The following is a 17,756-nucleotide window of genomic DNA, read 5'->3' on the forward strand; positions in this document are numbered from 1 at the left end:
TTTACCTAAGTTACAGTCAGAGCGAAAAAAGATACGTCCTGCACTGCACTCTAGTCCTTCACTCTCACGTTCCTCATCCACAAATCTTTCATCCTGGCTCAAATTAATGGGGTAATCGTCGCTTTCTCGGTCCGAATCGCTCTCGCTGCTGGTGTAAACAGTGGGGAAATGTGAGGAGCCTTTCAACCTGTGACGTCACGCTACTTCCGGTACAGGCAAGGCTTTTTTACCAGCGACCAAAAGTTGCGAATTTTATCGTCGATGTTCTCTACTAAATCCTTTCAGCAAAAATATGGCAATATCGCGAAATGATCAAGTATGACATAGAATGGATCTGCTATCCCCGTTTAAATTAAAAAAAATAATTTCAGTAGGCCTTTAAACAAGTTGATAAACTTATTGGGGTGTTACCACGGCGTGGCGAAGTTGGTAGAGTGGCTGTGCCAGCAATCGGAGTGTTGCTGGTTACTGGGGTTCAATTCCCACCTTCTACCTTCCTAGTCACGTCCGTTGTGTCCTTGGGCAAGACACTTCACCCTTGCTCCTGATGGCTGCTGGTTAGCGCCTTGCATGGCAGCTCCCGCCATCAGTGTGTGAATGTGTGTGTGAATGGGTGAATGTGGAAATACCGTCAAAGCCCTTTGAGTACCTTGAAGGTAGAAAAGCGCTATACAAGTATAACCCATTTATCATTTATCATTTATTTTGTGGTCAATTGCACGGAATATGTACTGTACTGTGCAATCTACTAATAAAAGTCTCAATCAATCAATCAATCAATCAATCAATCAATCAATCAATCAATCAATCAGTCAATCAATCAACCAAAGAGGTACTGTAGGCAGCTCAGGTAGAATCCAACAGTTTTTATTCCACACAAGAACTGATTTTCTCAGGTTGAACATTAATTTTTATACGATTCAAAGTGGAAAACTTAGGTGTGACCTTATTCTTTACTATTTTGATGAAACTAATTACACTGGGGTCACATTGCTTCAGCACATGTCCATACATAGTCAGCATTACGTCATTGCTCTGGCGCCCTCTGCTGCACTAACACTAGTACTGACTGAGTCATCATTATATCAAACATATTATATCTGGAGCCTTAAAAAATATATATAACTAATAAATCTAATCTTTACATAAGATTGTTATCCAATTGTTGTATCAGTTGGAGTCACACATTTTAAAGTGTATTTTATAATATACAAGTTAAAATAATTTTATGCTGAGTTAACTATAACAGATTAACTCAGAAGGCAACTATGATAAAACACACAGAATTAAAAAGAAAAACTTTAAAATACTCAGTTTACGGTAAAGAGTTTTATTGGACACAAAAAAAAAAAAACCCTACAGTTGTCCGGTTTGTGCTGAGGTTGTCAAATCGTAAAAATGTAATGTCACATGTGAGAAGTCACCTAAAAAGTTGTGATTATGATAGCAGATCACACAAACGCTCCTTTGAGTGTAGTTATACTGAACAGATGAATGGTTTTTCTTTTGGCATCTTACACCACAAATTGCTGGGTCGCAATCACGTGACCTCCAGGCACTTTCGGGGTTCCAGGCGACGGTCAAGCCAGCGTTACATTTGCTACAGTTTGTTTATCTGCAGCAGTGCAGATTTGGGCGTATTCTGAAAGGTTTAGAGCAGGGGTGTCAGACTTATTTCCGCTCAGGAGGAACTTTTATTCCCACACGGGCCGGACTGGTAAAGTCATGGCATCAAAATGTCAAAATGAAGACAACTCCCGATTATTTCACTTACATTTATGTCATTTTCCCTGATAGTTTTGTGCTTTTATCAGCAGATTCTGTTCTGTTGGCCAATTATTTTACTCCGTCCGCGGTGACGTGAGCTCGTAAATCATATGACTTACTTTTTTCTTGAATGTAGTGATTATTAATTATCAAATAAAAGTAGAACCATAGTAGCAGACATGCTCTTTTCTCACTCTTTCGTTCCTCATCTGTTTCGCATTTGCATGCGTGTTGTGCAGCCCATTAATGGTTTCTTTTCGATGATTGTATTTTCATAATCGAGAGAAGCCATAATCTAAATTAAAATTGTATTCATTGACACATAAGACCACCGAGGGAGACGTCTAAAGTCACCTAAATCAGAGAATTTCTTCAAAATATGTAAAGTCTTTTCTTATACCAGTCACAAACATAAGGCTCCACAATAATAGCGCGACACTTCAAATCCGGTCTAACCACTTCTATGAAAGCTCTTTCCTATACTATCTCTATTTGAACGACTGGAACACCCAAGAACAGAACAGTAATATTGCTTTTTATGTTGCTACTCAAACTGTAAACTCACTCTCACTTGTTTTAATGCTACGCTCAAGCTGCTTGACCATCATGTGAATCAAGCAGTGAAGAAGAAAAACGGATGTGACGTCATACGCAAACCAACTAAATGTTGTTTTCTGCAGTGTGTTTAGTGGTGTGTTGGTTTAAAACTTGCCTGGACGAAAAGCTCTTACAACAAATTGAACAATTGAATAGTTTCTCTCCTGTGTGTGTTCTCATGTGTCCCGTCAAATTGGACTTTTGGGAAAACGTTTGACCGCAAACTGAACAATAAAATGGTTTCTCTCCTGTGTGCGTTCTCATGTGTGCCGTCAAATGGGGCCTTTGAGAGAAAGTTTGAATGCAAACTGAACAATTAAATGGTTTATCTCCTGTGTGCGTTCTCAAGTGTCCTGTCAGATGTGCTTTAGAAGAAAACTGTTGACCGCAAACTGAACAATTAAAAGGTTTTTCTCCTGTGTGTGTTCTCATATGTACTGTCAAATATGTCTTTCGTGACATATGTTTGCCGCAAATTGAACAAATCCATGGTTTCTCTCCTGTGTGTGTTCTCATGTGTGCATTCAAATTGGCCTTTTGAGAAAAATTTGAACCACAAACTGAACATTTAAATGGTTTCTCTCCATTATGTGTTCTCATGTGTCTGGTCAAATAGATCTTACGAGAAAAGTTTTGACCGCAAACTGAACAAATAGATTGTTTCCCTCCTTTATGTATTTCCATGTGTCCTGTCAAATGGGCCTTTTGAGAAAAGAATTTACCACAAACTGAACAATTGAATGATTTCTCTTCTGTGTGCGTTCTCATGTGTCCTGTCAAATGGGCCTTCAAAGAAAAATTTCGACCGCAAACTGAACAATTAAACGGTTTCTCTCCAGTATGTGTTCTCATGTGTACTGTCAAATGTGTCTTTCGAGACATATGTTTACCACAAACTGAACAAATGCATTGTTTCTCCCCTGTGTGTGTTCTCGTGTGTGAATTCAAGTTGGCCTTTTGGGAAAAAGATTTACCGCAAACTGAACACTTAAATGGTTTTTCTCCTGTGTGCGTTCTCATGTGTCTGGTCAAATAGATCTCATGAGAAAATGTTTTACCACAAAATGAACAACTAAACATTTTTTCTCCCGCGTGTGTTCTCATGTGTTGAGTCAAAGAGTTCTTTTGGGTAAAGCTTTTAGCACAAACTGAGCAGCTTAAATGTGTTTTACCCTTCTTTTTAGAGCATCCTGAGTGTTTGTTGTCAGTGTGAGTCCTCATATCACCTTCACAGTCTGTATCGCTGCTCAAAGGTTCTTCATCGTCGTCTTCAGCCTCACTATCTGATAGTGGAGCTAAGAGGTTGTCTGGTTGTGGTTTCTCTTCATCCTCTTCAGTCTTTACAGAGACAACAGTCAGTGGCAAGCTGGTGAGATCAGCTTCCTGCGTTATCCAGAATTCCTCCCCTTCCTCTTTAATGTGGGGGGGCCGTGGACGCTCTTGCTTCAAAGTGTAGCCTTCACACTGCGGCTGAGGTAGAAGTCCTTCTGAATGACCAACGTCTGCAGGACACAAATGTACGTTAGTTCAGACATGATCCACGAGATGTTTCGTCAGTAGTTAGGGTTTGCGGCAACAGCCATGTTTGGATCAGCTAGTACTTTTCCTTTGTATATTCTACCAGTTTCTCTTTATCTTCAGAGGTCTGTTTAGTGTCTTTAACCATCGGAATGTGAATACCTCCCCCACTTCTTCCTGATCAGTGTTGCAAGAGGGAGAGGTGGGGGCTTTCTTTGTGTGCAAGAAGTTGGCTCTTCCGTTTGAGTGTCAGATCAACTAGAGTAGCCGATATGAATGTATTGGTTAAGCTGATCCCCTGAAATTTCAATAAAACTTGATAATATTCCTATTCTGTCTTGATGGTCCTTCTTACTCAGCATATATGTCATCAAAAGAACTTGGGATTGACCAGTAACTTAGATTCCCTGGGAGGAAGAGCTGGTCGACGCAACAGTGTCAATAAAGTACTTAATATTTTATCACTAAATGTAATAGATCAGGGGTCACCAACCTTTTTGAAACCAAGAGCTACTTCTTGGGTACTGATTAATGCGAAGGGCTACCAGTTTGGTACACACTTAAATAAATTGCCAGAAATAGCCAATTTGCTCAATTTACCTTTAACTCTATGTTATTATTAATAATTAATGATATTTACACTTAATTGAACGGTTTAAAAGAGGAGAAAACACGAAAAAAATGACTATTACATTTTGAAACATAGTTTATCTTCAATTTCGACTCTTTAAAATTCAAAATTCAACCGAAAAAAAGAAGAGAAAAACTAGCTAATTCCAATATTTTTGAAAAAATTAAAAAAATAATTCATGAAACATCATTAGTAATTTTTCCTGATTAAGATTAATTTTAGAATTTTGATGACATGTTTTAAATAGGTTAAAATCCAATCTACACTTTGTTAGAATATATAATAAATTGGACCAAGTGATGAGGTGGCAACTTGTCCAGGGTGTACCCCGCCTTCCGCCCGATTGTAGCTGAGATAGGCTCCAGCGCCCCCGCGACCCCAAAGGGAATAAGCGGTAGAAAATGGATGGATGGATGGATGGATGGATGGACCAAGCTATATTTCTAACAAAGACAAATCATTATTTCTTCTAGATTTTCCAGAACAAAAATTTTAAAAGAAATTCAAAAGACTTTGAATTAAGATTTAAATTTGATTCTACAGATTTTCTAGATTTGCCGGAATATTTTTTTTGAATTTTAATCATAATAAGTTTGAAGAAATATTTCACAAATATTCTTCGTCGAAAAAACAGAAGCTAAAATGAAGAATTAAATTAAAATGTATTTATTATTCTTTACAATGAAAAAAATAAATTTACTTGAACATTGATTTAAATTGTCGGGAAAGAAGAGGAAGGAATTTAAAAAGTAAAAAGGTATATGTGTTTAAAAATCCTAAAATCATTTTTAAGGTTGTATTTTTTCTCTAAAATTGTCTTTCTGAAAGTTGTAAGAAGCAAAGTAAAAAAAATGAATGAATTTATTTAAACAAGTGAAGACCAAGTCTTTAAAATATTTTCTTGGATTTTCAAATTCTATTTGAGTTTTGTCTCTCTTAGAATTAAAAATTGTCGAGCAAAGCGAGACCAGCTTGCTAGTAAATAAATACAATTTAAAAAATAGAGGCAGCTCACTGGTAAGTGCTGCTATTTGAGCTATTTTTAGAACAGGCAGGCGGGCTACTCATCTGGTCCTTACGGGCTACCTGGTGCCCGCGGGCACCGCGTTGGTGACCCCTGTAATAGATTTTGTTCATTTTGACAGAAAAAAATATATGTACTGCTTGAAATTGCATACCTTTTAAACTTTAATAGTATCCAATATTGCAACAAATATTACAGTATATTATCACACTTTCCAAACACATTTTTGTCTCAATAAAAATACTTATCTTTACAGCAAACTACCCATCAAAGGAATAAAAATTATAATAAATGTTATGTTGTTCTTTACAGCATATTACTGTAAATTTAAAAAAAAAACTACTGTTTTTTGCATTAAAATTCTGTTGACTGAGCTGCCAGTTTTTGACTGTGAAATCTACGCTTGTTGTTTTTAACGGTGTATTACTGTAAATGGAATGACGATACATTTGTTTTTACGGTAGAAAAACTGGCAGCGAAGTTGCCAGAATATAAAAAGGAACTTGTACTGTTTTTCCATGAACAATATCATTTGTCAATTTAACACAAAAAATTCTTGCAACGAAGCTGCCAGCTTTTTCCGTAAAAAAACCCCCCAAAACAGTGGTACTGTTTTTCCATTTACCATAAAATGTTGTAAAAAATTTAAAAACACTATATTTTACAGTACATTTTGTAAATGTAAAGTTTTACTGTAAAATCGACAGTCTACTTAAAACAATTTATATAATTAATAATGAAATTCAAAAGCAAATTCATATATTATTCACTGTTACAAGCGGCCCTCTGATGGCAGCCATAACTGCCATGTGGCCCTCAATGAAAACCACTTTCACATCCCTCCTATAAACATATTCCTGCATCTGAAACAGAAGCATCCAGCTGAGTAAGGGAAATTAAACTCTTTATAAGGTGAACAAAACCGCAACAACAAAAAAACGTATGCTAAAAATCAGCTTACTTTGGTGAAAAAATTTACTACTAAAGGAAAACTTCACTTTTAAAAAATCTGCCCGTTATTTGCAATCCCTATGTGAGACAAGAACCCACTTGTATTTTTTGTTTTGTGCATTCTAATGAATAAAAAAAATTTTTAACGCTTGCAATGCAGATAATAGGAATAGCCCTTCTCTATAAAGCTCTCGAAAAAACATCCAGAAGTTTCCAAAAAACGCTCCATTTACACGCTGTAGCAGCATATAAATCAAGCTGTTATTATCGGAGCTAAAGCCAAGGAACTACATTTCTAGCGTAATAACACAGCACCTTTCACACAGAGACTTGACATTGAACAGCCACGTTAAGTCAATGACATCAACAGCTTTTTACCACCTGAAAAGACAAAGTGGAAATCAGAGAAATCGTGTCTAAATCAGACTTAGAAAAACTAATCCATGTCTTTGTCTTCCGCAGGTTAAACCAGGGGTCCCCAAAATTTTTGACTCGGGGGCCACATTGGGTTAAAAAAATTTGGCCGGGGGCCAGGCTGTGTGTATATATATATATATATATATATATATATATATATATATATATATATATATATATATATATATATATATATATATATATATATATATATATATATATATATATATATATTGTTGCGTCTGACCAGTCTTCCTCTCAGGGAATACAAGTCACTGGTCAATCCCAAGTTCTTTCAGATGACATATATGTTGAGTAAGAATAGCAATATTATCAAGTTTTACTAAAGCTTTAGGAGACCGGTCCTACAGTCCGTTAATAGCGGCATCTAGAAGTGGTCTAAAAATCAAACGGGAAGAGACAACTTATTGAATATGAAAACAGCCCCCACCCTGCCCAGAAAGGAATACAGCCTCATTGTTCTAATACTGATAAGGTAAAAAGGGAGTATGCTATACTCCCACATTCCAACCCCTTCAAGGTAAAGCACAGAGTTTACTTGGGGACATAAGATACAAGCAAAAAGAGTACACATGGGAAAATATTAGCTGCTTTAAACATGACTATGAATAAAGAAAGAACTCTTAAAAATATAAGCATTCTCCACAACATATATATATATATATATATATATATATATATATATATATATATATATATATATATATATATATATATATATATATATATATATATATATATATATATATACACATATATATATACACATATATATATATATATATATATATATATATATATATATATATATATATATATATATATATATATATATATATGTCTTAATTAGATTATCCAAAAAATAGTGCTCGATACCGTGGTAGAGCGTAATATGTATGTGTGGGGAAAAAATCACAAGACTATTTCATCTCTACAGGCCTGTTTCATGAGGGGTTTTCCTCAATCCTCAGGAGATTTTAATGGAAGCATTCACATACCATGGTTTATATAGGGCACAGAGCGGGTGGGTACAGGCAGGCGTGGGGGCGTGGTGATTGACTCATGTGTTACCTAGGAGGTGTTTCCTTCTGTGACGGCATGCTGATACAATTTCGCTGCGCTTGTTGAGGGATGACAAGTCTGGACGGTATATGATAAACATGCTTAAAAGAGAAACTGTTTATCATATACCGTCCAGACTTGTCATCCCTCAACAAGCGCAGCGAAATTGTATCAGCATGCCGTCACAGAAGGAAACACCTCCTAGGTAACACATGAGTCAATCACCACGCCCCCACACCTGCCTGTACCCACCCGCTCTGTGCCATATAAACCATGGTATGTGAATGCTTCCATTAAAATCTCCTGAGGATTGAGGAAAACCCCTCATGAAACAGGCCTGTAGAGATGAAATAGTCCGACACTGCGGCACGAGCGCGATGTTACGTTATGGATGGGGAAATGCATTGTTAGACAATAGGATTTGCTTGAGCGGCTAGGAGACACTGAGAGTAACAAGCGGTAGAAAATGGATGAGAAAGGACCGATTTAAAAAAAAAATAATAATAATAATTTATTTTTTTTCATATTTTTTTTTAAACCTTGGACTTCCCACGGGCCGGATTTTGAAAGCTGGCGGGCCATAGTTTGGGGACCCCGGAGTTAGACTGTTGTAATGGTCTTCTCACTGGGCTCTCTAAACGAGCTGTAAAGCAGCTGCAGTGCATCCAGAATGCTGCTGCTCGAGTCATGACTAGAAGCAGGAAATATGAGCACATTAGTCCAGTGCTTAGGTCACTGCCCTGGCTTCCTCTCGCTCACAGAAGAGACTTGAAAACTGCTCTCCTTGTGTTCAAGTCTTTTCGTGGTCTACATCTCCAGACCGAGGGAAGCAATGGACGCCGTCTCCCAACTCGGACACGGCGACGTCGCTCGGAAGTTCGCACGATTTTTGACCTGAGGACTAACAAAGGGCCGTCTGCTACAGCAGTTACAGTGTACTTCATTTTTTTGGGAACATTTTGTGTAACCATGGCGACGATATTCAGGAAAATGACCCTCAATGGGCCCACTGATTAGGTACACTTGGCCCTATCGATTAGGTACAGGCTTCTCCTTGCACATTTCCCAACCGATCGCCACCCAAACTGGTTATGCCTATGGTTGAAGTTTATTTCGAACAGTTACAATGTGAGACGTTCTTCTTACGACATGTCCGAAAAGGAGTAGGAAGAAGCAAAGCTCATTTAATTTTTCAATTCCTAGCAAATAATAACATTTGTTCACTTTCTGTGCCCATCTTGTAACGGTCAATGAGATCTAAACACAACTATTATTTGTATACATAGTTGAGTCAGTTACGATTCAACTGGTAGAAAAGATGATGAAGACAGTATCTGTTCATACCTATTCATAGTGGGCGGAGCCTGGCGGCAAAAACGGCATCTCGCCATCTACCATCAAACTGTCTATACTTCACTTTAGATGATCGGATCTTCTTCCGAACTTACACAAGGTTTTAAGGTCGGAGCCTGATCAAGTCTGGACCTTAAAGGCCTACTGAAATGAATTTTTTTTATTTAAACGGGGATAGCAGATCTATTCTATGTGTCATACTTGATCATTTCGCGATATTGCCATATTTTTGCTGAAAGGATTTAGTATAGAACAACGACGATAAAGATTGCAACTTTTGGTATCTGATAAAAAAAAGGCTTGCCCCTACCGGAAGTAGCGTGACGTAGTCAGTTGAACATATACGCAAAGTTCCCTATTGTTTACAATGATGGCCGCATGAAGTGAGAGAGATTCGGACCGAGAAAGCGACAATTTCCCCATTAATATGAGCGAGGATGAAAGATTTGTGGATGAGTAAAGTGCAAGTGAAGGACTAGTGGGGAGTTGAAGCTATTCAGATAGGGAAGATGCTGTGAGAGCCGGGGGTGACCTGATATTCAGCTGGGAATGACTACAACAGTAAATAAACACAAGACATATATATACTCTATTAGCCACAACACAACCAGGCTTATATTTAATATGCCACAAATTAATCCTGCATAAAAACACCTACGTGTTTGTTATGCTAGCTCTTAGCTCCTCTGCTAGCTCCTAGCTCCATAGAACATGCCAATACAATTCAAACACCTGATCAACACACACAATCACTCAGCCCAAAAGACCGTTCACCTAACCCAAGGTTCATAAAGCTTATATATTTTTAAAAAGTTACGTACATACGCAAAAAAAAAGTTGCGCACATACGGTCAAGCGATCAAATGTTTAGAAGCCAAAGCTGCATACTCACAGTAGCACGTCTGCGTCTTTGTCATCCAAATCAAAGTAATCCTGGTAAGAGTCTGTGTTGTCCCAGTTCTCTACAGGCGTCTGTGTATCGAAGTCAAAAGTCCTCCTGGTTAGAGTCTCTGTTATCCGAGTTCTTCCATCTTGACTGCATCTTTCGGGAATGTAAACAAAGACGCGCCGGCTGTGTACTGTTGTTGCTGACCTCGTTCGAAAAATACGTCCGTTTCGCACCGACAACTTTCTTCTTTGCTTGCTCAGCTTCTTTCTCCATAATGCAATGAACATAATTGCAACAGATTCACGAACACAGATGTCCAGAATACTGTGGAATTATGAAATGAAAACAGAGCTTTTTTGTATTGTATTCAATGGGGAAGGCATACCTCTGTTCCCCGGGCTACGTCACGCGCATACGTCATCCTCAGAGGCGCTTCGAACCGGAAGTTTAGCTGCAAATTTAAAATGTCACTTTATAAGTTAACCCGGCCGTATTGGCATGTGTTATAATGTTAAAATTTCATCATTGATATATAAACTATCAGACTGCGTGGTCGGTAGTAGTGGGTTTCAGTAGGCCTTTATTATCGACACCAACATCGCCCCCTTGTGGGGAAAAATGATAAATGTCATAACGTCCTTCCAGATGCCCCGGTCTTACCAACATTTTTTAAGGGGGTCAAGGCAATAGAAACATCGGCATATGCTAACTGTTAACATGCTAATGTTAACGTGCTAACCTTTTCAGCTAATTTTACACCTTAGAGACATTTAACTTGATACTTTACACATGCTAGCTGTTAGCATGCCAGCATTAACATGAGTTTTTTTCTTCTTTTACATTTGTACCTAATTTTGCAGCCCTACACCTTAAGAATTATTGTAACTTGGTACTTGAAACATGCTAACTGTTAACGTGCAAAATTTTTCAGCTAATTTTACAGCAAAGTTATTAGTTTATTTTATTTGATTAAGGATCTTAACTTATTAGTTTAGTGGTAAAGTTAACCACTCAAGAGAGACTTATTCCAGTTTTTGAATGATTTATGTAACTGACTGTGAACGTACATTTCATTGGCGTAACGTACTTTATTGTACAAAAAAAGATCAGTCTGGCAGGGAATCTTTTTTGTGCTGTGCCTAGAGGAGTTCGTTTTTTTAGTCAGGGTTATTTGTGTTTCACTTCCGGAACACTTCAGAAAACCACTGTCAGTAACTTGTCTCTACATCTGTAAGGGCAAGTTAAAACTCTACTATACAAAGCGAAAGCCATTTATCAACAACACCCAGAAAGACTTTGCTGGGCCCGAGCTCATCTAAGATGGACTCATGCAAAGTGGAAAAGTGTTCTGTGGTCTGACGAGTCCTATTTTCAAATTATTTTTGGAAACTGTGGACGTCGTGTCCTCTGGACCAAAGAGGAAAAGAACCATCCGGACTGTTCTAGGCGCAAAGTGTAAAAGGCAGCATGTGTGATGGTATGGGGGTGTATTAGTGCCCAATACATGGGTAACTTACACATCTGTGAAGGCACCATTAATGCTAAAAGGTACATACAGCTTTTGGAGCAACATATGTTGCCATCCAAGCAACGTTATCATGGACGCCCCTGCTTATTTCAGCAAGACAATGCCAAGCCACGTGTTACATCAACGTGGCTTTGTAGTAAAAGAGTGCGGGTACTAGACTGGCCTGCCTGTAGTCCAGACCTGTCTCCCATTGAAAATGTGTGGTGCATTATGAAGCCTAAAATAGCACAACGGAGACCCCCGGACTGTTGAACAACTTACCGTATTTTTCCGATTAAAAGTCACAGTTTTTTTCATAGTTTGGCAGTGGGTGCGACATATACTCCGGAGCGACTTATGTGTGAAATTAACACATTACCGTAAAATATCAAATAATATTATTTATCTCATTCGCGTAAGAGACGAGGCAAATGGCAGCAATCGTCACACACACGTCAACCAATAAGAATTTAGCGGGGGAGGGTCATGGCAGAAGTGCATTGTGGGTCATGGGATGCTAACTGCTATATGCTATATGCTACTGCCGTAGCTATTAAAATGGATAACATCAACATTGGCGGTAACTTATAAAAACTGAGAAGGACTGAACAAAAATGGCACCGAAAAGGAAATACTGAGTGTTGTTAAAAGGAAAGGCCATGTAACACAGTGGTAAAAATGCCCCTGTGACAACTTTTTTGCAATGTGTTGCTGCCATTAAATTCTAAGTTAATGATTATTTGCAAACAAAAATTAAGTTTGTCAGTTCCAAAATTAAATATCTTGTTTTTGCAGTCTATTCAATTGAATATAAGTTGAAAAGGATTTGCAAATCATTGTATTCTCTTTTTATTCACGATTACCAACTTGAGTGGTTAATCGGTATAAATGAAATGATTATGTTTTCCAGATGCAAGGAAAAAGAGAAACTGATTCAGGAGCGTGGCGTCTGTGCACGACAACAAAGAAAGGTTCAAACCGATGTGGGACGCTGACAAGGTTTTTTTTGTCCGCCAGTCATCTGAGTTGGCTCGGTAATTACATCAATAATTGTTTAATTCCTTCAACATTTTTGTTGCTCATTTAGCATTTTTTAGCTATTGTAAGCTCTGCTTTGGCAAATATAGCAGCCTTCCTCACTTAGCTCTTATGCTAGTGAATGTGGAGATAAAAAGCAAGTGTATCTGCACCTTTAGTCATAACTGTGGACCGTGGATCTGTTACAAATTTTTTGCCCATATCCCGATATTGTCTAACTCTTAATTACCGATTCCGATATCACCGACACCGATATATACAGTCGTGGAATGAACACATTATTATGCCTAATTTTGTTGTGATGTCCCGCTGGATGCATAAAACAATGTAACAAGGTTTTCCAAAATAAATCAACTCATGTTATGGTAAAAAAGTGCCAACATGGCACTGCCATATTTATTATTGAAGTCACAAAGTGCACTATTTTTTTTAACATGCCTCAAAACAGCAGCTTGGAATTTGGGACATGCTCTCCCTGAGAGAGCATGAGGAGGTTGAGGTGGGCGGGGTTGAGATGTGTGTGTAGGTGGAAGTAGGGGGTAGCGGTGGGTGTATATTGTAGCGTCCCAGAAGAGTTAGTGCTGCTAGGGGTTCTGGGTATTTGTTGTGTTGTGTTTATGTTGTGTTACGGTGCGGATGTTCTCCCGAAATGTGTTTGTCATTCTTGTTTGGTGTGGGTTCACAGTGTGGCGCATATTTGTAAAATTGTTAAAGTTGTTTATACGGCCACCCCCAGTGTGACCTGTATGGGTGTTGACCAAGTATGCCTTGCATTCACTTGTGTGTGTGAAAAGTCGTAGATATTATGTGACTGGGCCGGCACGCAAAGGCAGTGCCTTTAAGGTTTATTGGCGCTCTGTACTTCTCCCTACGTCCGTGTACACAGCGGCGTTTTAAAAAGTCATACATTGTACTTTTTGAAAACCGATACCGATAATTTTGAAACCGATACCGATAAATTCCGATATTACATAATAAAGCATTTATCGGCCGACAATATTGGCAGTCCGATATTATCAGACATCTCTAGTTACAAACCTTGTTTTAGATAAATGTTGTGCTTACTTGGACTGTGATGAAGCTGTGAGGACTCAGGTGGTTTCTCTTCATCATCTTCAGTCTTCACAGAGACACCAGTCAGTGGCAACTTGGTGGGATCAGCTTCCTGTGGTCTTAGAAGACACTCTCCCTCCTGAGTGATCCAGAGCTCCTCCTCTTCCTCTTTAATGCGCGGGCGCGGAGGTTCCTCCTCTTCCTCTTTTACCGGAGGGGGATGTGGATCTTCCTCTTTAAAATGGTGGGGCTGCCGGACATCTGCTGGGTAAATAGCTGAATAATATTAGGCGAGAATATAAGTATTGTTTGACTGACACTATTAACACAATGAGATTATTTGTGTGTTATGGGTTAAAAGTGTGTAACTCAACAACAGCCCATAAAATGACTTCAAAAACAGTTTAGTGAGTAAAAAAGGGGAGGTTGGAAATTTGAGGAGGATGGTTGGATTAGTTTGTTATGTTGATGACTGTTAGATCGGTAGCGAGTACGCTCGTCTCTCAAACAGAAAGCAGGGACCGAACCAGGCGGCTTACACCAGCATTGATTATTTATGTCAGTCTAGATTGTATCTTTTTTTTTTTTTTTTACTCATCCTTCCCCAGCATTGACCTTTTCCCCATCTTTTACGGGGCGCCTTGTGGCGACCCATCAGCGTTCCTGTTCTGTAACCCTGTACACTGTTTGTTTGTCTCATCTTGAACGGGTTTGTGCTGAAAACAAAGTTTCGTTGTACTTGTGCAATGACAATAAAGACCTACCTACCTACCTACCTACCTACCTACCTACCAACCTACCTACCTACCTACCTACCTACCTACCTACCAACCTACTTTGTGTAAACATGTTATACACAATTTTACAAACAGAGGAACCTGTCATCAATACTTGTGTGGTGTTTGGGTCTGTGGGACCCGTTTTCATTTTTTTATTAAAAGAAAAATGATACAATTAATTAATTTTTCAAACTGAGACTCACTGACTTTGGCTCACTTTCTGTGAAGAACATATATCACAATACATATTTAATGACCACACACCATACACCCCCCTACACATTTATATTACATATAAGATGTCCGGGTCCATTGGACCCGGGGCTAATAGTAAAAAATAAATAATAATGGAAGTATAATTGTTTGTATATAGTATATAATTGGTGCAAAGGTTTAACACGTGTACAAGGATATTCCACATGCCTTTACTGTGTAAATAATTTAACTGTGTTTATGTTGTGTATAATGTGTATTTATAATATGTTGTACAAAGGACATTTCATAATTTTCGGAAGTTCATTTTGTACTTGACATTGTTTATAGGGTTAGGCGCAATAAGTGTTCAACTTCAGCCTAAACCCTTTCGGTCTGCAACATTTTCTTTTTCAATCTACGAATGTACAACTGTTTGTTAACGGGGTTAGCTTTCCCTGTTATGCTGATGACACTCAACTCTACATGCCCCTAAAGCTGACCAACACGCCGGATTGTAGTCAGCTGGAGGCGTGTCTTGATGAAATTAAACAATGGATGTCCGCTAACTTTTTGCAACTCAATGCTAAGAAAACGGAAATGCTGATTATCGGTCCTGCTAGACACCAACATCTATTTAATAATACCACCTTAACATTTGACAACCAAACAATTACACAAGGCGACTCGGTAAAGAATCTGGGTATTATCTTCCACCCAACTCTCTCGTTTGAGTCACACATTAAGAGTGTTACTAAAACGGCCTTCTTTCATCTCCGTAATATCGCTAAAATTCGTTCCATTTTGTCCACAAGCGACGCTGAGATCATTATTCATGCGTTCGTTACATCTCGTCTCGATTACTGTAACGTATTATTTTGGGGTCTCCCTATGTCTAGCATTAAAAGATTACAGTTGGTACAAAATGCGGCTGCTAGACTTTTGACAAAAACAAGAAAGTTTGATCATATTACGCCTATACTGGCTCACTTGCACTGGCTTCCTGTGCACTTAAGATGCGACTTTAAGGTTTTACTACTTACGTATAAAATATTACACGGTTTAGCTCCAGCCTATCTCGCCGATTGTATTGTACCATATGTCCCGGCAAGAAATCTGCGTTCAAAGAACTCCGGCTTATTAGTGATTCCCAGAGCCAAAAAAAAGTCTGCGGGCTATAGAGCGTTTTCTATTCGGGCTCCAATACTATGGAATGCCCTCCCGGTAACAGTTAGAGATGCTACCTCAGTAGAAGCATTTAAGTCCCATCTTAAAACTCATTTGTATACTCTAGCCTTTAAATAGACCCCCTTTTTAGACCAGTTGATCTGCCGTTTCTTTTCTTCTCTCCTCTGCTCCCCTCTCCCTCGGGAAGGGGAGTTGCATAGGTCCGGTGGCCATGGATGAAGTGCTGACTGTCCAGAGTCGGGACCCCGGGTGGACCACTAGCCTGTGCATCGGTTGGGGACATCTCTGCGCTGCTGACCCGTCTCCGCTCGGGACGGTTTCCTGTTGGCCCCGCTGTGGACTGGACTCCCGCTGATGTGTTGGATCCACTGTGGACTGGACTTTCACAATATTATGTCAGACCCACTCGACATCCATTGCTTTCGGTCTCCCCAAAAGGGGGGGGGGGGTTTACCCACATATGCGGTCCTCTCCAAGGTTTCTCATTGTCATTCACACCGATGTCCCACTGGGGTGAGTTTTTCCTTGCCCGTATGTGGGCTCTGTACCGAGGATGTCGTTGTGGCTTGTGCAGCCCTTTGAGACACTTGTGATTTAGGGCTATATAAATAAACATTGATTGATTGATTGATTGATTGTTTATTTTGTTGACCATTGACCGAAGAATAATAATAAACTAATAATAATAATAATAAACTAATAGAAGTGTGGAAATGGATGTTCTGTGTACCACGCACACACACACACACACACACACACAGACACACACACACACACACACACACACACGCACACACACACACACACAGCAGGCCTAGACAGGAGGAGGACAGAGTGTAGGTACACAGAACATCAGAGGGTCAAATGTGCGAGAAAATGAGAGCAGACAGTGTTGACAAACAATGTTGCAACCTTGTGTGGGAAGCGCAGGTGCAGAAACACAAAAGAAGAATCCCTGTGGGATGCAGAAACTGGCGGATACATTTTCTGTGCAACGTTCATACTGTTGTTACTCAGCCAGCGTTTGTGGGTCTGATGGACCCTTTGCATTTTGTGGCTTTTAATGCCTCACAATCAAACACTTTTATGTTCAAATACTGAACAGATGTTTATTGGGATAAGGTAAACATCTGTTCAGTATTTTAACATAAAAGTAACAACAATATGGCTGGCTGAGTAACAACAATATGAACATTACACAAGGGTTAAACTGTCTTGCTTTCATGAACAATATAACAACAAAGTAGTGCATCATCTTCTTATAGACAGTCTATTTAAGAATAGTGTTAATAATCAGATATAAAGTGAGTAAAGATGTGAGAAGTAAACAAACCTGTTCTGTGTGACACAACGTGATGCTTCTTGCAAACATCGTCCAGTCGTTCATGTTGTCGCTGCTTCTCCTCTTCTGTTGGAGAAAGTTCCTCCTCGCACTTTACTATCGTTCTTTCGCGCATTTTCTCACGATCACAACACTTTACACTCACACTTGTTAACTGCTAAGCGACGTGATGATAATAACCTCCGCGTCTCTTTGTTAGCTGCTAACGAGCTAAGCTAACTAGCCACCTGAGCTAGCACAAGTAGCGCCAACGTGCACTCAGACTAATGTATCCGAATACATACATTTATTAACGATGTTTAACTAACCAAACGTCATATATGTGCACCTGTGTGCAGGGATTAGGAACGTAGCGCTATAAAAACTACAAAAAGGTCTTCTCCGTCCAACGCCATTTTGCTTTTTCCTCGTCCTGCTCAAGTGAGCG

The 17,756-nt window shown here is 39.0% G+C and overlaps 2 protein-coding genes across 5 annotated transcripts in view; both read right to left on the minus strand.

Moving 5' to 3' along the window:
* LOC133632306 (gastrula zinc finger protein XlCGF57.1-like) overlaps window positions 1–17,756 on the minus strand; it is a 127,769-nt gene that overhangs the window by 22,434 nt on the left and 87,579 nt on the right. The gene's annotated exons all lie outside the window — the stretch shown is intronic.
* On the minus strand, window positions 906–17,754 carry LOC133632302 (gastrula zinc finger protein XlCGF57.1-like). Of its 4 annotated transcripts, XM_062024667.1 has the most exons (4): window positions 17,321–17,754; window positions 13,841–14,104; window positions 3,591–3,866; window positions 906–1,642 (listed from the first exon to the last, which is right to left on the minus strand). In XM_062024667.1, exons 1-4 carry the CDS (start codon window positions 17,442–17,444, stop codon window positions 1,581–1,583), a joined length of 726 nt encoding a protein of 241 aa, XP_061880651.1. In that variant the 5' UTR covers window positions 17,445–17,754; the 3' UTR covers window positions 906–1,580. The 4 variants fall into 4 exon arrangements, with proteins under 4 accessions (XP_061880651.1, XP_061880650.1, XP_061880649.1 ...); XM_062024666.1 differs by having other exon boundaries at window positions 906–3,866; window positions 13,841–14,089; XM_062024665.1 differs by having other exon boundaries at window positions 906–3,866; window positions 13,841–14,092.

This window comes from Entelurus aequoreus, linkage group LG17 (assembly GCF_033978785.1).
Source record: "Entelurus aequoreus isolate RoL-2023_Sb linkage group LG17, RoL_Eaeq_v1.1, whole genome shotgun sequence".
Taxonomy (NCBI): domain Eukaryota; kingdom Metazoa; phylum Chordata; class Actinopteri; order Syngnathiformes; family Syngnathidae; genus Entelurus; species Entelurus aequoreus.